This window comes from Silurus meridionalis, chromosome 4 (assembly GCF_014805685.1).
Source record: "Silurus meridionalis isolate SWU-2019-XX chromosome 4, ASM1480568v1, whole genome shotgun sequence".
Lineage (NCBI taxonomy): Eukaryota > Metazoa > Chordata > Actinopteri > Siluriformes > Siluridae > Silurus > Silurus meridionalis.
In genome coordinates this window covers 18,104,783-18,131,547 of record NC_060887.1, presented here as the reverse complement: position 1 = coordinate 18,131,547, position 26,765 = coordinate 18,104,783, and the positions used below count along the sequence as shown (strand labels likewise).

The following is a 26,765-nucleotide window of genomic DNA, read 5'->3' as shown; positions in this document are numbered from 1 at the left end:
CTCAAGAACTAAATAGAGACACTCCTACTGATCTCTTACTTGTTCTCACTTATGACACATGCAGGCTTGTACTGGAATAGTCAGCCCAATCTACATTCCTCAACCCCTCTGTGAAAGATGTATGGCAGCTGTCTGCCAATCTGGTTTATGTTTGGTGCCAAGTATGGTTTGTATCTTCCCTGATTTTTCCAAGAGAAAAGGCTTTCCGGCAGTTACCACTAGTCTTTCTACACACCATGCATCCCAGCACAATGGAGGGAGTCACATTAGGGGACACAAAACTTTTCTGCTCTAAGAGCATAATCTTCCCTTTATGGTATAATGTCATGGTCGATCATGGGGTTTCAGCCCATAGTCCTATCACCTACATTTTTTTAACCAGTTGATTGACCTGACAGCTTTTCACATGGGTGAACCTGCTTAACCTGCTTTCTTTCTATGATCAAAATTGTTATATCAAATACCACACAATACTATTGTTACTTCATGACTTTTGAGGAAAAACTTCTCTAGGTTATATTTAAAGAACAGGAACAGAGGTAATACCTATTAGAATGGGTAAACCTTTTTCCAATTTGTAAAATGGGAATGGTATGATTTTTATGGTATTCTTGTGGGGACATTTTGATGTTGATAAAACGAATGTTAAAAAATCTGGTGTAAAATGTAATGACTACTTTGGGGAAAAAAAACTTCTAAATCTAGCCAAAGAAGTGATGTGTAGAGAGAGAAGTATGTACACATGCACTAATAATTTTTTGTGTAACGGGGCAACATAGCTGTGAGACCAGTCATCATTGGGTGTACTATATTGAAAATGACTTCAGTGACTCTAGCTTCTTTTTAATAATACGTTTGAGATCAGTACTTCTTGTTTATTTACTTTTTATAGATCCTTTTTTTAAAGTGGAGAGCTAAGAAGTAAATAAAGGGAAGAAAATACCATTAAGAGTGAAAACGCATTTACAGAAATTAGATAACTGCCTTTTGTTACACAAGTCCCTGAGATTCATTTGGTGCTCTTCTGTACCCTCTGCTGGACTCACTGTGTATTGCACATACTGTGGAAAAAAAAAACAATAATTAGCTTACTCAGCTCATTAATCTATTTGAAAAGTAACACAGTAAATTTAAATGAAATCTAATTTAGTACCACACCAAACTAAAATATTATAATCAAGGAGACTAAATTCAGTGCATAACATTAATGAGAGCTTATCAACGTTATTTGCATAGATAATAGCTCTAGCTTTCTGAAGAAGATACAATATTAACATTCTAAAAGAAAAGAAAAAAGGGGAAAAAAAGATGGGTAAATTGTTTTAAATGTTCTACATAAAAAAATACTTGAAGAAGACTTAATAGTGCTAGACAGACCTTTCTGTTTTATCCAAGTGCAACAAGGCCAGTATGTTATTCCAACTATAGAAACATCTGTACTTAACAAAGCCATGAAAATAAATCATTTAGTTAAATAGTTAAAAAGATCCTTATATGGTTGGATCCTTATATGACTACAGTACGATTTGTGACATACTAATTAGTAATCTCAAATTCATATGTGGCCTTCCACACTAAACACAGTAGGAAAACTCAATAATAAATATTATATCTCTGACAAGGAGTTGTGATTTCCAACCATGTAACAAAATGGAGGAATAGAATGCACTAAAGAAGAAAAGAGAAAAAACAAATGTCTGCTCATTAGAGGTGCTGCAACAATGGAGAAAGTGTAGATGATAACAAGGGCTCGGAGCAGACAGGGAAAGGGTCTCTAGGGAAAGAAAAGCATCTAGGAGAAGGAAGATCTCACCAATACATTAAAACATTCAGAATTCCCCAAATTCCTTCTGGCAGCCTTGATGGCAAAACAGAAACATTGAAAGTAAAAAAAATAGATAAAAAAAAAAAAAATACACTGTAAAATAATTTCTTCATTTTTTTATTGTAAGCTTATTTACTGAAATTATATGGAGCAACATTTGGCCTGCAAGAAAACATTTTTTTTTTCTTCCTTCTGTTCAGTTTCCACATTCGGCTTAGCATTCAATAGCAAATACAGCATGTTGCACTTATACCAACAAATAACAGCAAAGAAAGAGAAGAGCAAGAGCAGCCCTGGGATCATAAATGGCCATTTTCAGAGGACCGACATTAAAGAAATGATTGCCAAAGGCAACAACATTTCACTGAGTTGTCTGAGCTTTCTCAAATCTAGCACTAATGTACAAAGTGTTGTGTGTTAATTTCAAACTTTAACACAGACAATTAAGTGAAATACTGTGGCCAAGTAAGTCTCCTAATAGTAGGTTTTAGACAGATGAAGCACAGAGCACAACTGATACAGAGGGGACAAAAACATATTTAAGAATGAACTGAAAGAAAATTGTAATTTCATACATTTTGTGTAGCACTACACAGGGAACACATGACAAAATGACACTCACAATATCAATGGCTTTTGTTTTTGTCCTATACAATATACAAATGCATTGTTTCATGTTTTCAGCCTCCAAAAGCTAAAGGCATATTTACAATACATTATTAAGAATACATCTCCTCATGCAAATAAGTATTTGTAATACTTGTTATAAGCTTAATATTCATAAAACCTTGACCAGCTTTCAAGTAAAGTAAGAGAAAGGAAGCAAATGAAACAAGGAGGGAAAATGGCTTAAATTTCTAAAAGAATTTTTACAGGTATTTCATAAGAAATTCTTTTTTAAAAATCAGCTTTACAGATATGAAGATTTTTTTTAAACAACAGACACACATTGGGGCACATGGTATAATGAAATAAAAAAGGGAACATACTATACTGTACATATTTTACAAAAGATGAATAAACAAAGATACATGTTTAATAGAGAAATGCGGAACAGATATTATCCATTGTGGTGCAGGACCTTTCATTTTCAGTCACTTCATTACAAAAAAAAGAAAAAAGAAAGGAAAAAACACTTCTTGCCCAATATTGCACTGTTCACTTAAAGGGGCAGTGTATGAGAAGTTCTTCAGCTCAGTATGATGAACAGAAGAAAATCTGACAAACAGCACCTTTAAACTTCAATACTTCGCACTATAAGTACCTTATATGTTTAAAGTCAAAAGTGGACTGTCATAAAAGTCATTCTGATCATTTCCCATTTGATGAGAAGAGAAAAAAAAAGACTAATTCAGGTAGAGCACCAAAAAATAAATGATACACCACCACGTGATCTTTTGCAAAGCATGTGCATGTATGGGATTCGAAAAGGGGTTAGTAAATGTGACTTCACAGGGCTGAATGCTTAATGTGATATAGCTCACCCACAGGCTTGTCTTAGTTGGGGAAAGAACCAAACAACAAAAGACCTAAAAAGCCACTGAAGGATGTTTGCACAGAAAAACCTCACAGAAAAGGTATTTAGGAGATGGGGAGTAATGGGGAGTAGGTATTGCAATCAGTTAAATGCAGCCAAAATCAAAGCTCTCCACATAGTCATATAATTCTTCATTTAAATCCCATCTTCTTAAAAACACAGTTGCTTTCAGACGAAGAAAAAAAAACCTGTCCATTTCAATTCAATTCCTTCATCCAACCAAGAGCTTCTCTCTCTCGCTCTATGGTGCCACTACCCTCGACAAATTAGAGATTTTAACAGCAAAATGAAAAACACATTCTCACCGGAAAGTGCATTAATGTACAAAACGTCCACACATATTCTGAGTGACGAAGACTGTAGGGGTTAAGCATTGTTGAGAAGGAATTGCATACTTGCAGAAAGTGACTGCAGTTTATTGGTGAAATTCACCACATACAGTCACTGATTGTGTTACACAGAAAGAGTAGCTGGTAAGCAGACTGACAGGCACTGCATGCAACAAGGACGAGGAGACGTGGCAGGATATGTGAAAGTGTGTGTGTGTGTGTGTGTGTGTGTGTGTGTGTGTGTGCTCATCTGAGAAAAAGAGAGAGATGGAGCATATGTAAGTGAGCTTGTCATGAGTTGGTTTTTTGTGTGCATGTATTGGGGTTAGGGGGTTAAGTGTGAGAGTGAAGGCCTATTTCTGTCCAGTAATGGACTGGGATATGGAGCGTGGAGGAATCATGTCCAGCAGGTACTCTCGCTGTCTGTCTGCTAAACTAGACGATTTATGACCTCCAACATTACCAGAGCTCAGGTAAGCAATGTTGACTCCTGCAGAAAGAAATTGACAGTGAGGAAGGGGGAAAAAGCTTATAATATCAGATCAATAAATGATCATAGATAATAGAGTATCTATTTTATGATATAAAATCAGACAAAATTGGGATCGCAAAACAAAAATATTTAAAGATGAATCAAATGCTGGGTCATGGGTTTTTAAACATATTGCATATCTCATGTTATTTTAATGCATCAGCTACAAGAACCACAAGATTTCATTCTAAAATAAACAGGGCCACAACTATTCATTATCTAATTATTAAAACCCAAGCTGCCGATGCATTATATTGCAAGTAATCATAAGCAACAAGTTTTGAAAATATATTTCGAATGGCACCTCAAACAAGCACATCATTTAGATTCTGCAGCTTTAATCTTAAATAAAAAAATACAATATTTCAAAGATTTATTTCTATTCAATTCTGCACACTCAAAAGCATGCTACTTATTAATGTTAAAATCTATTTAGTATCATTGTTTTTTCTCCCAAAAATTTGAAGCCCATTTTGTGCTTTCCAGTATAACATTTAGTAACATCCCCATTACATGGCAGAAGGGATCTAAGTAAACTACCGTTCACCACGTATGTAAACCGTGTGCCAATGCTACTTACCAGGAATGCCATACAACTGATGTCGGCTGTCATGCTGTGACCGGCTGCTGGAGGTAGAGCAGTGTTTGCTGGACATGCCCATTATAGTGCCAGGTAAAGCGAGCTGAGACGCTTGTGCGAAGTTGGATAGAACACCGCGTGCTGACCCAGAGCCTGCAGCTGACACACTGCGCTGCACCGACACCTGGGACTGAGCAACTTGTGCAGAGGATGCCTGCAAGTCAAAAGGTGCACACACATTTAGAGTACACGCACACACCTGGGTCGGCATACTGGTGTAGAAATGCGTTACAATTTTTAATTACTTGAATTACACCGATAAGGGAAAATGTTTAGTAAGAAATTCTTTATTTTGGGTTCCCACAGGGTATATTTTCACGTGAACTTTTGCACACACAGTCTTTGGTACACCTACACTGTTCTTATTCTGATGGGCCATTTGAAGTACAGTAAAACCCTACAGTAAAGTACAGTAAAGTGCAGTAAAGTACAGTAAAACCCTGTTGTACGAGCAACTAATAGTACGAGGGATTTTACCCCATTTCACAAGCAAACCCACGCTGCCGGTTCCCCGCTTTCGGCCGAGGGAAGCATCAGTCGCTTAGTTGATGACTTATCACACTTATCGCTCTCGTTGTTCAGTGCAGCAAAAGCGTTAGCGTTATATTTTTATTTCACTAGAAATCTTGAAAAATGTCTCCCAAGAAAATCAGTGATGGTGCTGTGAAAACGAAATTAAATAGAATTACCATGGAAACCGAGGAGGTTACGAGCGTGGTGCGCGTCTCACACTCGCAATCAACCACTACCACATGAGTAAGTGTTAAATTATGTTTACATTACGGTAATTTGCGGTGTATTTGTTTGCTAAAATAGGCTAAAAATACTTCTTAAGTGCAGAAATAAGCGATCGAATGAGGTTTCGGAACGATTCAATCACTTTTACATTCATTTCTTTGGGGAAAATTCGTTCGAACGTACGAGCAAATGGACACACGAGCAATTTTCAAGAACGAATTATGCTCGTACAACGGGATTTTACTGTACAAACCCAAATTCCAAAAAAGTTGGGACACTGTACAAATTGTGTAAAAAAGAGAATGCAATAATTTACAAATCTCATAAACTTATATTTTATTCACAATAGAATATAGATAAAATATCAAATGTTGAAAGTGAGACATTTTAAAATGTCATGCCAAATATTGGGTCATTTTGGATTTCATGGGAGCTACACATTCCAAAAATGTTGGGACAGGTAGCAATAAGAGGCCGGAAAAGTTAAATGTACATATAAGGAACAGCTGGAGGACCAATTTGCAACTTATTAGGTTGGAGACATGATTGGGTATAAAAAGAGCCTCTCAGTGTGGCAGTGTCTCTCAGAAGTCAAGATGGGCAGAGGATCACCAATTCCCCCAATGCTGCGGCAAAAAATAGTGGAGCAATATCAAAAAGGTCAAAAAAGAAGCCATATCTAAACATGATCCAGAAGCGCAGGCGTTTTTTCTGGGGCAAGGCTCGTTTAAAATGGACTGTGGCAAAGTGAAAAACAAATATAAATTTGAAGTTCTTTTTGGAAAACTGAGACGCCATGTCATCCTGACTAAAGAGGACAAGAACAAGTTGTTATCAGCGCTCAGTTCAGAAGCCTGCATCTCTGATGGTATGGGGTTGCATGAGCGCGTGTGGCATGGGCAGCTTACACATCTGGAAAGGCATCATCAATGCTGAAATGTATCTCCAAGTTCTAGAACAACATACGCTCCCATCCAGATGTCGCTTTTTTCAGGGAAGAAAATAGGCTGCAAGGAAGACCTTGCATTTTCCAACATGACAATGCCAGACCACAAACTGCATCAATTACAACATCATGGCTGCGTAGAAGAAGGATCCGGGTACTGAAATGGCCAGTCTGCAGTCCAGATCTTTCACCCATAGAAAACATTTGGTGCATCATAAAGAGAAAGATGCAACAAAGAAGACCAAAGACAGTTGAGCAACTAGAAGCCTGTATTAGACAAGAATAGGACAACATTCCTATTCCTAAACTTGAGCATCTTGTCTCCTCAGTCCCCAGACGTTTGCAGACTGTTATAAAAAGAAGAGGGGATGCCACACAGTGGTAAACATGGCCTTATCCCAGCTTTTTGGAGATGTGTTGATGCCATGAAATTTAAAATCAACTTATTTTTCCCTTAAAATTATCATTTTCTCAGTTTAAACATTTGATGTCATCTATGTTATATTCTAAATAAAATATTGAAATTTGAAACTTCCACATCATTGCATTCTGTTTTTATTCACAATTTGTACGATGTCCCAACTTTTTTGAAATCAGGTTTGTACATATGCCTGTACAATTAGTGACTACAGACCACAATGTAGAACAGGGGTGCTCATACTTTTTCAGCTTGCATGCTCCTTTTATATTTATTGATTGATTAATTGATTGATTGATTTATGCATGTATGTATATTGAGTATACTTTTATATGTTGGCACATTTCATATTAACTTTGTGATCTACCATTCGATACACAGTACGTTTACTATACACAGTGCATCACTGAATAGACCCACCACCAACTACATATCCGCAACAAATCAGTGGCATGAGTGTCACCTCTGTACTACTTTATTATACCTACTTTGTTGAGCTCACCTCCATGCACAGAGTGTTCATTTTGCATTTAATTTAGCCTTGTCAGACTACAGGATGCTCTTGACTGAATATATTTGGTTGTCCTTCCTATTTTTGGAATGGAGGTGTCCCTTTAAATCCCCACCTGATCCACTTATTATAGTGCTACACACACATACTCTAACATGTTTAAGAGTGCCTGATAAAGAGCAAAGTTTGTGTGTGCGTGTGTGTGTGTGTGTGTATATACACACCTGTCTGATGTTGTGGTGCCTCATCATGGACTCAGCCTTGCTCACACTAGCTGCAGACACTGTAGAACTGGTGGACATTGCAGCTTGTTGCTGTAGTCTCTGCTCAATCTCCTACAACACACACACAAAGAATGAGCATATGAACCACACGATGCACAATTACCTATTCGTAGGATTAAATTATAATTGGTACACCTGGGAGACCTGATCTTTACCTGCTCTTGCTGCAGGGCCTTCACAAAGGCGTTCTTTAGCCTGTTAGTGTGTTCGGCTTTCAGAGCCTTCTTCTGATTGGACGTCATGCACGTTTCACAAAGGATGCGTCCGCCTTCTCCTGCTTCCAGTGAGGAGTAAAGTCAGTTTTACACTGAGCACAAGCAAAGGGCTCTAGATGACCTGCTGTCCCACACAGCTTTCCTACATGCACACACAAACAAATACATTTCACTTTGAATGAATAATTTAATTAAATGAATCAAAAGTTAAGCAAATGATAAACAAATGTCTGATGAGCAGCAGTATTTAATCAGCTTTCTTACCCTGGCTGTCAAGGACACTTTGCACCACCTCCTCTAGGCCCAGGAGGTAGATGAACTCAGAGTTGGCGGCTGAGGGCAGGAAGTAGAGGAGAGGCGCAGGTGGCTTAGGCAGTGGGATCTCCAGTAGGGTTTTCTCCAGTTGTTTGCGCAGAGCCAGTTTGGCTGCAGCCTGACTGCTGGCCACATCTTGCACAGAACTAGATGAGGAAGTGCCCACCCCAGAAACACCCACACCACCTGTCACACCAGCCACTCCCACTCCACCTGTCATCCCAGTCACACCCACTGCCTGCATGTGTGCCAGGTTCATGTAGATAGAGGATGAGCTGGATCGCTGGGGGACGGACACCTGCTGACTAGAGGCCTGTAACAAGCACCACACACACACACACACACACAGTTTTAATTCATGTTTAATGTGTAAATAGACTTGCAAAGGATATATTTATCCACTTATTAATATATTATATATAAGCATTAGAAAATACCTAAAAAAGAAGAAGATCTTGTATATAGAATATAGCCAAATTTAAACACACACACACACACACACACACACACACACACACACACACACACACACAGTACCTGCTGATAGCTGACAGTGCTGTTAATGCTGGCTGTGGATGTACGCATGCTGCCCAGTTTGCCTGAAACTCTGTGGCCCTGTAGCTGCCCTGGGCTTGGAGCAACCACTCGCTGTGACATCATCATCTGTGAAATGGAGGCACTGGCTGGAGACCGGATCACACTCTGACCCTGAGGAGAGAAACAGCCTGACAGTGACAAAGTATACAAACACGACAGAGCAATTCCATCTCTGCTTCACGTGTATCTTACGACTGCAAGTTTATTCATGACCACAAGATGGCAGTCATGGACTATGCCTGTCTGCTGATACGTGGTGATGTTCAACACAAATCCTGTGAGAGCTTATGAGCATGTGGTTATGTGTGTGCTGAGGTTAGCTTTGTGTCCTCCTGACCTGTACAGCACGGAGGTTCTGGGCATCGCCACTGTGGTGTGTGTGGCCAGATCTGATGGGTAGCTTGGTGCTAGACTGAGAGCTGTGGGCTGAGGGATGAATGGATGAAGAACTGCTCTGCACCACTGATACCTGAGTGACAAAGAAAGAATAAGACATTCGCACACATACATATGAAGACTTATTTTATACCTAATACACACCATACACTGCAATGCAGGGAGGTTTTTAGGCAACAGTGAAATAATGAATAAAAAAAAAGTAATGAATGATGTTGCATTCTATAGTCTTTTATAAGCAAAGTTACAAATATTTCTAGCATTTGATTTTCTCTCAATACTTTGTTATTCCTTTAATCTATTTTATAGTCTTTTGAAATTCTGAGATGTCAAAAAAAGAGCCATTATTACCCAAAATCATTTACTTGAACATAGTATAATTTTTTTTTCACAGGGCACTTAATTATAAAAAAATAATAATAATTTTCACATCTTAATGTAGAGTAGGCTGAGCTCATTCATTTTATCATGAAGCTTTAAACATGGTTATAAAACGCTTTAATATTTGATATTCCTTAATAATTTAAAACAAAGATTCTTAACTCTAAACTGTGAGGACTAAAGTTCTCCCTAACTTTAACACACCTAGCACTTCTCACTAAGAGATTAAAAAGGATCTGATCAGATGACTCATAAGGTGCATGGTACGAGGTCCTGAGGACCGGAGTTAAGAGCCTCTGATTTAAACCTCAAATGCAAGAAGAGCACCAAAATCTCACATAAGCCAGTTTGGGATGTCTTTGGGGTTCCATGGATACTGAGGGAATATTGTGGATGATTGATATCTATTGACAAAACTTGAGTGGCAGATTAAAAAGCACACACACAACAGTGAAAGCATGCGAAATACTATACGCAAACAGAATTGCTTTTCAATAGCGACTTGCCAGTCATGACCGTCATTGGGAGAATGATTTTTCAAAACAAAAACCCTGAGAATTTAAAAAAAAGTCATGCCAGCTGTCAGTGACTCATTTCCATCAGTGTACTGGAACCATGTGACACCGAAAATGCAATCACTGTAGATAAGATCGCCATGCCATGAACACTCAGTCACAGGAACACCTTTTTCCATGATGTAGTAATTTTCAAACGTTTGATTAAAGATTATTGAAACAGCATCCTCTGCAGACTAAAGGTACCTCAGTTAGCCAGATAGAAAAAGTATAAAGGATTTATAGCTGTGATTGAAGTGAGTGCATGTCACCAATGAAAAGCAATTCCATTTGTGTATTGCATTTTAATGCTTTTTTTCCCCTCTACCATTATGGTAGCTTTTTAATCTGGCACACATCTGTTTGCACCTGAACAGCTGCTGAAAATAACAAAAAAAAAAAAAAACAGCCAAGGAAAATAACAGCCCATTTTGTACGACTTTTTCTCGCTGCAGAAATGTATCCTAACAACAAATTGGCACTTTCCACTGTCCATCAATCTGAATCTGGACTTTTTTTTTGTTTTTTATAAAACTTAGAACAGCAGTCAGGCTGCGGTTTATGTAAAAAAAAAAAAAAATGTTGTCCTTCTGATAATAAAGCAAAACTAAATTCATTACTGCTTAATAGACAGGGCCTGAAATAAACTGAAAAAAGTGAGGACAATGACCTTGTGGGTGAGATTCTCCTTCTGTAGTTGAGACTGTCTGAGTTTCTTTAGCAGAACAAGGCGAGCCTCCTCTAGTCTCAGTTCCTCTCTTAAAGCTTTAATCACTCGTTGCCGCTCAGCTATACTCTTCCCCTGCAACACCAACACACACATACACACAATAATGCAGATACGCAAAAACAAAGAGATGTGAAAACACAGCACAGATTTTCTCCTCACTGCCTCTTTACCTTGAACATGTCCAGGTTTACAGGCTTCACTTTCTCCTCTCTGCCTGCTCCTTTGGGACTTGATGCTTCGTTGTCAGATAAGACGATCACGTCCGGAGAAGGAGTGTGACGCTCTCTGTCCACTACACTGAAGTCATACATAATATCAAATGGCCAAACATGAAATGGAAAGATAACAGGCATGCTGACATACGTTAACATGTATATTCATATGGATTTTTCATTTTAAGAATATTTCAATGTTTTGTGGTAGTATGTCGGCTGATTGTCACATTTACATTTGTTCATATGGCAGACTTTTTTTTTTACAAGGTGGCATGCAATTAAGACAGGATATAATCTAAGCATCAGTGGCTTTCTGTCAGTCCTGGGACACAATCATCCAATTACTTTTTTTTAATACGTTACAGGAAAGCTGAATGTGATAAACATTAATTATACAGATTTTTGTGGCAACAATTGCATTTCAGTTAGTACTAGTATAGTAGTAGAGTAGTATAGTATAGCAGAAATGAGTATGACACCTGACAATAATTCCAGTCTTACAACCATAATGCAGATCCTGTTGTATTTAACCTGTATATTTAATACATTAGGCTGAGTTTTTGTATATTACCTGTAGGACACACAACACAAACTGACCAGACTCTCTCTCCCTCACCTCCTCTTGGCACTCATATCCACTGGCTCATCGCTGATGTTCTCTTTCCCGCTGCGCCCCATAAGAGAGTGGGACACAGCTGGCGTCCTCAGGCTGCCGTTCAGCTTCTCCTCGTAAGCAGTGTAGCTCTGTAACGCAGCATGGCTGCTGGCTCCAGAGGCTCGGAGATCCCCCAGTGAGCCAGAGCCGCTCTCCAGGCTACTCAGGTCCTTACGTTTGAGCAGTGCGAGCATTTTCAGTCTCTCCATGGCCTCATGACCCTCCATTTTCAGCCTTTTGGACAGGATGTCATCATGAGCTCGGCTGCGCTCTTCTGCTGGCTCTAGGCCTCGCTTTAGCAGGTTCAGCCGCAATGCCTCCTCACTCATACGGTCCATTCTGGAGATGAAAATGCATATACACAAAAAAATATAGAGCTTTTAAAAGGTTTCTCATGCAAAACAAAGTTAAGCACCAAAATATGTCATGAATACAACAATATGAAAACTGAATTGAACTCAGAAATCAGCTTGTCTCATCACTCCATTAAAACATATACTGTATATTATTTCAAACATATTCTATGTTTGGTTTTTTGTGAGAAAACAGCCAGACTGATTTTGTAATTTTTTTTTTTTTTTTTTTTAAGTACTGAACAAATGTTACATTCTACTACCTAGCATGTGTTAGGACATGCATTTGCCTTTTGCCTGCAGGCAATAATCTTCTTTATCACAGAAAACATGGTATATAGAGGATTACTTTTACCTATATACTCTCCAATCATGCCAATTCAAATTGCTGTCCATTTCACTTCCGTCATCTTCTTGATTTAAACAATACCGGGCCATCTGGAGATGTTGGATCATTCCTTAAAACATATGTTATGGGACATTTAACATAAAATCTGGCAATCTGACAAAGACACACACTTTCTGCTCTGAGTCTATCTAATTCAAAGCACTTTATCACTGATCAGTAAAGGAAGAAGTTTCAGTTTGTGCTTTTTCAGCACTCCACAGCATCACTTTGCTTCCTAAAAGCCAGTGTAGAGCACTTTAAGACAATGATCACAGACGGACTCACTTGTTTAAAGCTAATCAAATGTCCAATCTGCTACTAAATTCAATTTCATTTGATCTGCAGTTCTTTTAGTGATAGACAATGCCACAAAACAGCTTATCAGAAAAATCCAGTGGCACATTCAGATCCCAGAAGTGGCAGTGGCCAGAAGAAAACTTGCAAGAAAACAGCCAAAAAAAAAAAAAGGGAACCTATCCAGGGTGACACTGCATTGTGGGATTATAAATCATTACAACATACAAGTGTAAATGTGGAAAGATAAACAGTACTTCATGACTGGAATGTTCCTCATGTTAATATTGTGCACAGAACAGTATTTATGATTACTGGAACTGTTCTGTTATTATTTATTATTATATCATCAAATGAAGCAACGTTAGTATTAAGGGAAACCATGTGGTATTATACAAAGAATAAAATTCACAAGCAAAGAAAACTTCATGAAGACATACAGCATCAGGATGAATTAAGCAGGTCTAAGAACTAAAAGCAATAACTGTGTCTTTAAGCTGGCATGCAGTCTGGTATTTGATTGGATCCCAATGACTCTGGACATTTCACAGTTGTCTGGAATAGTAGTAAAGACAGATTTGGCAATTAAGGCACAAGACGATGAACTGTTCAAATGTAATAAAACTACTATGAAATCCATAAACAAGTGCAAACCACAGAAGCATTTAAGAGATGTAGTGGCAAATAGAGAATTTCTGAAACCATTTGAATGGTTTTCTTTCCAAAAGTCTAAGTGCATTCCAAACTCCAGATTACTCACTTATTCCAAAAAAGTCAACTATTATTACTCTGGATCTCCACCTACACTGGCTATCCATCTCAAGGCAAAAACCCCCACAAAACTGACCATACAGCCCTGTCCTTATACACCCACCTAAACAACTTCTATAGACTCCCACCTAAAGGTCTTCGAATGGGTTCTGCTCATTGTTCCTTACACCCACCTCTCCTCAGTGGGTGGCAGATCATTCAGTTGAGGCGCTATAAACCTTAGATATCACTAATAATAGACCTAACTAAAAATTCTTGACCAACCCTCCCCCCCTCTCCCCTCCCCCATGTGTGTGTTCAGAAATCTCTTTCCCATCATGCATCAGAATAGAGAAAAACTTGATCTCTGTGATTTTGACTGTGGCAAAATTGTTTGGTACCAGGCAGGTTAGTTTAAGTATTCCTATAACTGCTTATCTCCTGGGATTTTTTACACACAAGTATCTCTAGAGTTTACTCAGAATAATGCAACAAAGAAATAACATCCAGTTAGAGGAGGTTCTGTGGGTGGAAATGGCTTATTAATGAGAGAAGACAATAGAGAATTGCCATAATGTTTCGAGCTGACAAAAAAAAAACGTGACTAACTCAAATAATTACTCTAAACTACTGTGATGAACAAAAAAAGGCATATCAGAATGCACAACATATCAAATCTAGGGATAGATGGGCTACAACACCTGAATACCACTTTGGGTTCCACTTCTATCTACCAAGAGCAAAAAAGCTGAGACTGCAGTGGACACTGAAGAAAAACAACAGTTAAAGACTGGGAAAAAGTAGCCAGAACTGATTATTCTTGGTTTCTGCCAACAGTCCGGGATGGTTTAGGTGGTGTTATGTTGTGGGGAATGTTTTCTTAGCAAACTTTGGGCCGGTTTATATTGATCAATCAATCAAATCAATCATCATTCAAATGTCACAGACTGAGTATTGTATTGTTGCTGAATATGTGCATTCCTTAATGGCCACAATTCTAATGGCACAATTCTAATGAGTTAATTGTTTTTCATTAACCTTCCCAGTCACCGGATCTGAATCCAACAGAAAACCATTGAGATGTGATAGAATGGGAGATTTGAAGAATGAAAGTTGCTGCTTCTCATGGTAGGGGACGCCACAGCCGAACACTGAACCACAAATTTGATTTGGCAAAGTCCTAACCAGGCTTGGGACCAACACTGAGAGTAAACTGGCTTGTGTAACCCTCGGTGGCTGGGTTGGTTCCTGGCCTGGGAATCGAACCAGGGTCACAGCAGTGAGATGGCAGAATCCCACCCTGGAATAATTCTCAATATGGAAATTCACTTAAAAAATCTGCAGGAATTGTGTGATGTAATCATGTCAACATGTACCAGAAACTCAAAGGAATGTTTCATCTTGTAAAATCCATGCAACATAGTACTAAGGCTGTTTTAAGAGAAAAGCAAGTCCCTACCCAGCACTACTATAGTGTTCCTAATAAAGTGCCTGATGTGTGTTTAACTAATAAACATTATCAGAATATTGAGAGGCATTTTGACCATTTCACGTTTGATGTTGACGAACTGTTTCAAAAGCACCTTTGAGCCAAATGATAACATTTAAACTACTAAAATGTCATTTGAAGCAATTTTCAAAGGGTAGAATTTTACTCTCCTAACACATCATGATGAAACATCCTTATCGTTTATAGCGTGTTAATCCTTAACACAAAATCATGACACTTCAACCACCCAAAGAGGAACCTTTTGTCTACGAGTGAATTTTCATCTGAGGCTGTTCCTCTTCTTCTTTGCAGTATGTACTGCAAAGATAAAGGCAAAACATCACATTTTCTTAGTACGCCACATACAAATCCTACTGCTCGCTTTACCACTTGTACATTTATATATGCAGTGAGAACTGGATGCTTATGGAGGCAGTGACTCCACAATGATCCACAGGTTCTGAGATCACAGAAGCAAACAGGAAAAGCACTTCGGAAAGAAAAAGATGGAGGTAAAACTTAGACTGTGAACAATGGGGGGAAAAAAAGAAGGTGGGACTTCCCAACCCTCAGGGAAAAAAAGTAAGCATTCAGAACAGCCTTTAGTAGATCTGCATGATGCAACATCTTCAAATGTGATATTGTCACCAAAGGGTCCATCTTATCCATTTTTGTAAAAGAAAATCACTGTGTCAGTCTCCCCAAAGTCTGTTTCATTTTTTCCTCCTTCAACTAATCAGCTTCCTACTTTCCTGCCCAACACACACACCATAATTGTACACAGAGCTGCATATGTGTCCACACACACACACACACACACACACACACACACACACACACACACACACACACACACACACAGCACTGGGCTCTCTGCCAGTCAACACAGTCCTTGTACGCCTCCAGCAGCTCTCACATGGCAGGAAAACGGAGGTGTTAAGATGGAGGTATGGTAAGCGACAAGATCAGACACACAAACACACACACACACACACACACACACACACACACACACACACACACGTCCATTTACCCTTTTGTATACACAACCACCATCTCCTCAGCAGACCAGAGCTCGAAAATGAACATACACCACCCACGAATTAAAAATAAATACATGCATTCTGTGATGTGTAAAGTGTGTGTAAAAATGAAGGCATGTTAAACAGCAACACAAACAAACCTTATACACTTATATATGCATGAATTAGCCATCTCTCCTGATCTTCAGTCATTCAGAGTTGGAAAGTAGAGTCGCTATCCAGCTAAGGCAATTAAATATGTGCAAAGTGTGTGTGTGTATGTGTGTGTGGTTGGAATAAAAGAAAGAAGTACAGCTACAGACTGATTAAGCTTTAAAAGTCAGATTGCACAAGTCTGAATTACATTACTGCTATAGACACACACACAAAGAAACATCCACACGGAAGCCTAAGTCATGCCAATGTGTGTAGATCCTTTGTTAGCCTTATACTCCCCCCTCCCCTTGCACGCACACACACACACACACACACACACACACACACACACACACACACACACACACACACACTTACTTTTGCGCTCTTTCACTCCATCTCACTTCCCACTCTTTTTCCCCCACATACGCTTTCTTACTCTCCTACACACACAATTACACACAAACATCCCAAAGTAGTTATTTATTTATTTTAATTTTTGTAAATGCCAGCAGAGTGGCACAAATCCAGCGACTGTTCCTCAGTCAGTGGCACACATGTGTAGCAATACCTCTTGCTGCCCCTCCCCCATCCCACAATCCTCTCCGCTCACTCCGCATCTGGCTGCCAATCAATCTGCGTGCTGTACTGTACTGGGCAGTTTGGGCTCAATGAACCCAACCCCCATCTTTCTTTTCTTTTTTTTTTTTTTTTTTTACAGAGGCTCACACTCACACACTCACACACACACCCTCAGTCATGTTTTCAAATAATCTCTTAGCATTCTGATCAAAGAGTTGTTGGTTCTGTCCAATTCCATTTCTTCATAGGACACAGCAGAAATTTGGACTAAAGATCTCAGTGCTTATGTTAGATTCAAACACAATGAATGTTCAATCACACAAAGTTTAGTGTTAGATTTGTTCAAGCATTTTGATCACATTCGAGGGGTTAAAAAAATCCATTTACGCTATTAATGAGCAAATCTTAAATATGACAAACAGTATTTATACACTTTCTAGTCATAGTGACTGATATTTAAACAGCAAACGGACGTGTGTTCTCTGGACAGTACAGGCTAGCTCTTGATTCATAGGGGCCATGAACTGGACAATGCGTTATTGTACTGCGGACAGATCGGCCGGGAACCCATGAGGACAACATGCCCAAAAAAAAGCCAGTATAAACTTTAAAGTTATAAAGAAAAGACCATTAGGAAAGAATGAAAAGGAAGAATGAGAGAGAGAGAGAGAGAGAGAGAGAGAGATAGATAGATTTTCATGATCAGAGAACAGAAATCACAAGCAGTATTTTAAAGTAAAGCAGTGATATGGCACACAACTACAATTGAATAATATAATATACTGAACATCGGTGCCTTGGCTATAACACACTCCAGTGCCCTGCTTGGCTGCTGAGACACAGGTTTGCTTTCCAGCCATATGCCCCGAGCTGCCCAAAGCCCCAAGGTTTTAATTAACTCTGCACTCACTAGAAGACCCAGATTCCTCTCTTAGGCAAGATACCATAACGATAAACGATTTACTTTTTCCTCTAAAAACATTTCAGCATTTCACAGAGTTAGGTGACCCATTAAAATAAGCAAGATGTGAAGACCTGTAACACACAACAATCATAACAGAGCAAAATATATATGTGGACAGCCTACTCACACATCATTATAAATAAGTCGATACTTTCTATTAAATTAAAGCTTATAAATGTGTGTAATTGTAATAAATATAACAGGTAGATTAAAGTCAGACTTAAGCCAGTTAACTAACTTTACTTGACGAGGAATAAAGTGGAAAATTGGGGTCAGTGAACTTTGATGACCTTGAGCTTGATATTTACACAATACAGAAACCGTATAAAACACACAGCTAAACAAATCAATGGAGAAAGGCTGGATTTGGCACTCAGAAACGTGCAGAATTTACATGAAAATGCAGCAAATAATAAATGACCTTGATTCAGACAGTCATTGTGTTTAAGGGGACTCACTTTCTCTCTCATACACACACACACACACACACACACACAGCACGATTAACTGCCCCCAGTGCTCCTTTAAGCTGAGCTATTACATAAAACAGCATTCTTATGACATGGCTGAAGAAAGGCAAAAATACTGCACGTGTACAGGAGAGCAAGTCACAGTTAAACACTAAGCATTTCCACAGAGACCCCTGAGGTGCCACTCCAAATTCACAGCGTTCTCCATGTTTAGGTCACGCCAAAGCAGCAGAAGACTCCGGCACCTGCCAATGCACTCCAAACATTTCATACTTTCATTAACCTTTAACTCAGAAGCGATAAATTGCCTTTTTTAAAAACTACACAATGCTGGCTGAGGAAATAAAAAGGAACAATGAAGTGAAAGAAACATTGGATTTTAGTGTGGAACTTACTAAAATTCCAGGTCACGGTTTGCTCCAGCCACAGCTGACTATTTTTGGATGCATCAATTCCGAATGATCTGTAGACAAATCTAATAGCACAAGATGTAATGGCAGAGTGGGGAAGTCAGGACAGTAGTGCATGTGTAATCTAATCACATGATACTGCATGAGCACAAACGGAGATCGGAAAAAAGACCAGACATCAGACTGGACGCGATCACCAAACGCACTCAGCGAGCCACCAAAATGAAGTGAAGATCTGGCACGAGTGTCGTTGCCTCCAACTGACAGCACTTCATCCTTATCACCATTCAGCAACCCACACACACACACACACACACACACACACACACACACACACACACACACACAGCATACTGACAGCCAAGAGAATGGGCACGCTGCTAATTTGTGTAGAGTAGACTCCAAAGCCTGTCTTCTACAAGCTGGAGCAGCAGATCTGCTTCTTTTCTCTCAGTCACTGATGTGTCTATAGCATAGGCTTCTTCCCCAGAGAGGAGCTCACCTTAGGGGGAGGTGGGAGACCAACACACACACACACACACACACAAGCCACAAAATACACTTTTCTTAGAGGAAGGGAAGACACAGAGGGTCACCTGAGGAAGATGTGATAAGAAAGGCGTAGCCATGTAAATCAGGACAACAGCAGTCATCTATAATGAGAGCAGAGCTGCTCGTCATGCAGCCTGTGTACGTGTGTGCGTGTGTGTGTGTGTGTGTGTGTGTCTCAATATTACAACACTTAAGCACAGGTCTTCATCAAACAAGGCAACAACTCGGGGCTCTGGGGGGTTGCCATGGCAACCAGTACATCTATTTTTAGACAGTACCACTAATCAATTTAATTTCTGCAGTAGCCCAAGGCAAACATGGAGGGACAGAGGACTGGCCTTGGACAAAGCGAGACAAAAGAGATGAACAAAGTCAGCACCAGGACAGGGTTAAGCTTAATACAGAGAGTTCCATGAAACGAGACAGAGCTTTGTGAAAAAATGCCAAAAACTGCAGACGCCCCATAAGCCATGAAGTCTAAGCCCTATGCCCATCCCCTCGCTCTCTCTCACACACACACACACACACACACACACACACACACACAAAACTATATAAAAGAAAATGCTCAATAAGTGTGTGTAATGATGCTCAAAAAAGCTTCATAATCCCAGCTCATGAACAAACAAAATTTAGGTTCCAATGTCACTCATAGTGCTAAGTGCTAGTTCCTAAAGAGAAATAAACACGTTTTACAAATCGATGCCTTGAGAAGACATGGTATTCTGGGGTGTAGCTGTGGCCACTGTGCTCCAAAATTGGCCTCCTGTTTTTGATTAAGTGTGCAAGAGAGTGAGAGGGATTAGGACTGATCCCAGACTGTGGAGGGGCGGGCACGAGGAGGGTCATATGATTATCTGTAAGTTTACACTAGAAGAAGGCTGTGTGTATGTGTGTGTGTGTGTATATATGTGTGTGTGTGTATACCCACAAGCACATTGGAATTGGAACAGCGGTGTGTGTCCTGTATGAGTAATGATTAAATGTGGCAGATTCCAATGACATGAGACACACAGGCTTTAAAAACAAAATAAGCAGGAAACAGTAAGTGAGAGAAAGTAAAGGAGAGAGTGAGAGTGTGTGTGTGTGAAAGAGAGAGATTCCGCCTGCTTTCCCTTTAAGACCCTCATATATATTATGGCTATCCATCGATTAAAATATTTAATAGCGAATAATCACATGATTGTCATGAGTTAACACGTGATTAATCGCAACTTAATTGCACATTTGTATCTGTTCTAAATGTACCTTAAATTAATACATTCTTCAAGTTTTTAATACTTTAATCAGTGGACAAATATGGACGCTTTATGCAAATGTATGTTAATTATTTGTGAAACCCAATAATCAACATAGAGCATGAAGACTAGACATGCTTCAAAGGTCATAGATGTTTTCCAAAAAACTTGTTCATGTCTATTAGACACATGAAAGAAAAAAGAACACAGAAATACCAGGTTCCCATTACTTCTCTGAGCCAGTTGCCCAAACAGACATGCCTGTTTACATTTTCAGATGACAGGGTAGCTCGTAAAAAATACGGAACGGAACTTTTGCTATGTTTCCACACGGACGGTTTTAATTGCCTGCATCATGGCAGATTTTGGTGCTTGATTTGAGGCTTGGTACATCAGTAAAACAGATGCTTAGTGATTAAATTTTTTTTCTATATCTGAGTGAAGAAAGGACGTCGTGAGGAAATGTGTTGTGACTCAATTTTTTCTTTCTTTCATTATATTTTTTATAAAAAATGATTCGCTCTTTAATAAAATTAGTACCGATAAAATGCATTTGCGTTAACGTGTTATAAATTCGTTAATTTTGACACACACACACACACACACACACACACACACACACACACACACACACACACACACACAATCCAGTTCAGTCCAGTTTCCAACCTCAGAAGAGGGAATTATCCCTCAGCATAGCCATTAGTGGTCAGTACTCCATAGACACATCTCCAAACACTACATGCATGCATATATAGATCTCATCAAACTGGAAATTCAGGTGTAAGCTGAAATGGCACTTTAAAAACAATATCAAAAGGTCAACTGATGCATGAATGACTTGAATGAATATGAACAAGAATTACAAAATAAGTCAATTACCAAACATTTCTTATTGATGAAAACAGTTTACATGTTAAACACTCACCATACTGAGACATAGGTTGTGCTTTAGATTCGTCAAATCATATTGTTGAGGTCATGTGTTATAAAGTGGCAGAGCTACTTCACTGGTTTGATGCAAAATGTGTGCATCACTGCATGGGTTCGTTATTTAAGTGTCGCAGGTCTGTTTCTAGGGTACAGTCATACAACCACCTCATATAGAGTACTCATTGGAAATAAACACAAGAGAAAAGCACATGGTCATAAATACATGCAAGCGGCAGGTTCTGAATGGACTATGTCACATGCAAACCTAAAAAAAGACAGCTGGTTGGAAGGGGTCGAATCAGCAAATATTCTTTTAAACATGAGAGATCAGTATCTAAAGTCAACTTGGTCATTCTGAATATAAAAAGGTACTGAACTGTACTTTGTCTTCGAATTGGAAGATGTCTTTATTTGTCACATATACAAGAGAAAATTTATTTTCTATATCGCAGCATGATAGAGAGGCGGGATCATGATCAGAGCATGATCAATCATTATATGGCACCAATAGTACACACAGGGTTAAAAGCCTTGCTCAACAGTGGCAGTTTGGCAGTGCTGGGGACTGAAAAGTTTGATCAGTAAACCTGAGCCTTAACCTTTGAGGCACCTTCTGGCCTGCTGGAGAAAAAAAAAAGATATAAATGAATGAATCCTGAATGAATCCCATTACAAATACCATCACAAACAATCAGCTGTTAAGCATCAAAACCATTTCCATTACTTAGTGTGTTTGTGTGCATCATTAAATCATTATCATCACACCAAATAAACCACTGCAAAAACCTATTGGAACCCCGATGCTTAAGTGGTTTCCAGTAAATCCAAGCATGTGGTTCCAGAAGTTGCCAAAGGTGTTCTATTAATCCTTAATAGTATCCACTAGTTATACTATGCCACCAATACAATTCCACAAAGTACCAGTAGAGACCCACTGCAACCATTATGGTTTCCTAAAAACCACTACAATACAACAGTAGATCTTTTGTACCATTATCATCTAACTTGATCTATATCTGATCTGTGAGAAACAGAGTGTGAGAAACATTAACACAACTTTAAAACATCGTTCGAAAAGTTTCGCAAAAGATGAACCCTTGGCCACCATCATGAAGAAGTTTTTTGCTAACTTTATTATAAAAACCTGCAAAAGAAAAAAACGGTGAAAGAAAACTACAGTTTGAAATAACAGCACAAAGTGCAGCTCGTTCGTTGCTCATTGTGTGAGGATATATATAATATTTTTCGGGGGTGCTCATGAAGCTTACTGAACAAGTTGGGAAACAGTAAAAGACCCAATGAGGATGATTTCAATAACCTCACAAAAGCAAGACCATTCGAGAGAAAATGTCAAATGAGAAATGTCAGAGTCATCACTCCATCTCAGTCTATTAAATGAGGAGGAGGGTGGTGATGGGTCACTGGGTGCTTGGTGCAAGTGTGTATTATTCAGCAATCTAGCAAAATGTGTAAGGGTTGGGGGGCTGTAGTATGATTCAGCTGGGTTGGTCTACTGTGCTGAACATCTCCAGCCTCCAGAACTCTGGACTGTCTCACACAAACATATACACACTCCATATCTAAAACAAACCACAAAACTAAGTGATCTAAGCTGGTAAAAGTGACCTTACGCGCTGTGGGATCTGTTACAATTCTCTCTCGGCTGCTACTTTTGCCACTACATTGTGTTTTCTTGAGCAGCACCATCACCGCCGCGCGCTGATAAATAGGACATTACAAGGTAGCCATTTGCATGCTCTCGAAACAAGTTGAGGGCGAACACGTCTCGACTTACGCAAATGGCTGATGGCAGGATCTCTATTTTATCCCACACCAGGAGGTCTCTGCCATCCACAACTCACAGCTACACGAATCACACACACAAAAAATTACCAACTTGGTTCCAAAAAATTAAACCGGATGCATTAAATCATTGCTCATGCTGCAGTAGGTTATGTTTACAGTCTCGTCGCGCAGCAGGTAGAAGGCATGATCCTTTTTATTCGTAACCAATCGGAGGCTTTTAACCCCGAGAGACTCAGTTCTCAGCGAGAAACAATAAAAAGCTCACGTCAGCGCAACGACGACTCAGACCGCACGAGAAACCGTCTCTATAAATATATACATACACATATACACTGTATATATATATATATATATATATATATATATATATATATATATATATATAAAGTGGCAGCTCAAGAACACGCATCACCCATCTCTAAACAAGACCAATACGCGTGTTTACTTTAAACGGGCTCAATCAGTGAACACAAGCACAAATAATAATCATCATAATCATCATCATCATCATCATCATCATCTCACGGTACGGATATGAGAGCGCGAGCGCCGGCGCTGGAATATGATCACGGCTTTCAGCTCGTCGGCACGTCCCTTAATCGGTTGTTTTATTTCAGTGGTGGAGGTGGTGGGGGAGGTCGGAGGGTGAACGGAGTGCGCGCGGGCCGCGGCTACATCCTCGGTCTCACCTTGGTCGCCTTCACCCCGCAGGTTCCCTCTCGCTCCGGTCTGCTTTTGGGATGCTGAGACGCTGCCGTTACCTCTGGCGACTGATCCCGGCACCGGCGAGCAACACAAAGCCTGTGATTGGGCCCTGGCGCGCGCTCACTCCGCGCGCACACGCCACCGTTGATTGGCTGGCGCCGGTGTCGGTGACGGTCCTCGCGCTACGGTTCGCTGCCGCGTCGGCGCGGAGGGCGTGGGCGGAGGCAGGGCTGGGGTGGGCGGAGGCAGGGCTGGGGTGGGCGGAGGCAGGGCTGGGGTGGGCGGAGGCAGGGCTGGGGGAGGCGGAGCCACGCGGACGCTCACGGAGAGATGTGAATGGGCTCGGTGTCGTGGGCTAGTGGCCGTAGTGGCTGAAACAGAGGTCGCGTAGTCGTGTGAATGTGCAGCTCAAGTCGGACTTCTTTATAGAATTATACAGATACTTCCAAAAAATACACACTACCTTCATAAACTGAGCTTTAAGTGTATAATTTACACTATAATATTTAGTATAGAAATTCAGTACTAATCAAGTCATTCACAATCCTGGAGTATGTTCGTAAACTTCATAAATATTAAATACATTTATAAAAAAAAATAATAATCAAGCAAACAAAACACTTAAGAGAAATCACTTTATTTTTGAATTGTGATACAGAGCACCAATTTCTGCAAAATACTTTTAATAACTTGAAAACAAGTCACAAAATAAACACAAGGACTAAAAAAGAAAACAACAACAACAAAAAGAGGACAGGAAATATATACAGAGCACAAACAAACAAACAAAAAACAGACACCAATACCCTGCAACTCCTGGTTGAAGCGAAGAAGAAAAAACTGCAGGTGTAAGCAAATACTGCAGGACACACTACAGATACAAGCATAAACACTTACATTCTGCTGCACTAACAGACACCTTCAAACTGAGCTCGATTTCAGACCAGCTGTGAGACGCCAAACCGTTATCAGCTGAGTTCATGGCACGGAGTGAAGACTAAAGCATGCCCAAGCTGTCAGTCAAACACCAGCATCTAAGCTAGGCAGGAGCAGAAGAGTACACAACTCTCTGCTGAGTACACCATGGAGTGACTGTGTGTGTGTGTGTGTGTGTGTGTGTGTGTGTGTGTGTGGTTTTGGAGTACAGCTTTTGACTAGTGGGATAATCCCAATACTGCTGTACTGGGTAATGCTCAGATGGAGTGCTCTATTCAAGTGCACACGCTTAATAATGCAGTAAATGGCAGGCACAGGAAAGAGGATGTGGTGATATACATATGCAGACAACACAGACAAACATAAGATCAAATACAGATTAGGAATAAATAGTAAGAACATATTGCCCTTTGATACAGTAGAACACTTATTAAAACATAGCTGGCTGACAGATATAATGATTAAATCATTGCAGATTTAATGTTAAAAAACATCCACCCAAAGTAGAAGAATAAGCTACCTGAACCATAGCATTTTATAGAATACAATGCAAAGAAGCTTTATGTGTTCCCTCTCCCTCTGAAATATAAAATGGGCGAGTAGTATATGAAATATCAATACGCAAGTACATGGTTGTAAAAAGACAAAATGCTGCTCAACAAAGAGAATATAGTATGTAGAGAGATTCTCAAAAACCCCCCAGTAAGTAATATTTGCCTACACTGACACATTTGGTTATAATAATTTCCCAAACTCACTAGGTTTTTCCAGTAATTTCTTTTTATTATTTCCGTGCTTATTTTCAAATATCTAATAAAGTGCATATGTCCAATTGGTGGTGTTTTATTAAATAAAACTCTGAATTTTGGAGTGTTATGTGTATATAATAATCGAACCTGACCATCATTGGTCCATATCACTTCTTGAAGAATTTCTTGTTAAGGAGGAAGATGAGAAGGTTGACATTGACTTTGGCCTTATCAAACATCTTCATCACAGCGACTCCTTCATACTGGAGCTGCAGCAAGTCCTACACACACACACACACACACACACACACACACACACACACACACACACACACACACACACACACACACACACACACACACACACACACACGTTCATCGCTATACAAGTAACAGCAATTCCCTGATACAATGGAAAACACCACCCACTAATTGCAAAAAGATTTACATAACATTATATGTTCAGAAGGCACTGGCCTGTTTCTGATACAATCCAGATGACTGATGTTTAGATGAACAGCATTTGTGCATTTTTTTTGTAATTACCTGATATTTCAAGGGAAATCGTTCCATGTCCACTCCCAAAAACCGAGCCTTAACCAGGAAAGTGCCTCCCTCCTCGCTGGGTATGATGTCAAAGATCACATTCTTGAACCTGTGCGCGCACACACACACACACACACACACACACACACACACACACACACACACACGTTTGAAATTGGCCCAAAACAAATATACATACATCTTAAGACCAGCACTCCTATTCTCTGATAGTGCTCTGATGTGTGATTTGGGTCACAGTGATAAATGTTTTTAGTTTTCCTGGAAGCTGATCCAGAAAAAAAACTTTTCCCTTCTGTTTCTGTTTATCCAGAAAATGTTTTTTAACATAGTTGTAAAAAAAAGCAAGAATCTCTATGCATAATGCTAAGCATGTAGGATTTAAAAGAGAAATTAAACAAATGTGTGTGCACATGGTTAGTCTTTCATATGTCCCTACTGTGTGATAGGCAGATCCTCTATCTCCAGGAGGACTCCCTTCTCATAGAGCCGGGCAGCGGTGTAGGTTAATGTTAGCTGCTTGCTTTTCTTCCCCTTACTGTCTGATGCCTTTTTCCCGTTTTTCTGACTGAGGGGTCAGGAGAAA

The 26,765-nt window shown here is 39.6% G+C and overlaps 2 protein-coding genes across 3 annotated transcripts in view; both read right to left on the bottom strand.

Moving 5' to 3' along the window:
* Positions 1 to 1,926: 1,926 nt before the first annotated feature.
* LOC124383921 (transcriptional repressor p66-beta-like) lies at positions 1,927 to 16,619 on the bottom strand. The gene is given in 12 exon segments (XM_046846302.1): positions 1,927 to 4,181; positions 4,804 to 5,017; positions 7,701 to 7,811; positions 7,916 to 8,028; positions 8,031 to 8,117; positions 8,240 to 8,603; positions 8,828 to 8,998; positions 9,225 to 9,356; positions 10,889 to 11,020; positions 11,119 to 11,245; positions 11,780 to 12,157; positions 16,276 to 16,619. Coding segments are annotated over 12 exon segments (1,998 nt in total). The 5' UTR covers positions 16,308 to 16,619; the 3' UTR covers positions 1,927 to 4,044.
* The window catches only part of iqgap3 (IQ motif containing GTPase activating protein 3), a 40,527-nt gene continuing 15,688 nt past the window's right edge, over positions 1,927 to 26,765 (bottom strand). Inside the window, exons 36-39 of one of the 2 annotated variants that reach the window (XR_006925299.1) lie at positions 26,619 to 26,747; positions 26,162 to 26,270; positions 25,024 to 25,896; positions 1,927 to 3,936 (exon numbers count right to left, since the gene is read on the bottom strand). Coding sequence is in view for 1 of the 2 variants with exons in the window: in XM_046846300.1 (XP_046702256.1) it covers positions 25,783 to 25,896; positions 26,162 to 26,270; positions 26,619 to 26,747 (352 nt within the window). In the remaining variant the exon portion in view is untranslated. Of the gene's footprint in view, positions 3,937 to 24,551; positions 25,897 to 26,161; positions 26,271 to 26,618; positions 26,748 to 26,765 lie in introns of those variants that run through there. The other variant, XM_046846300.1, reaches the window with a different exon arrangement.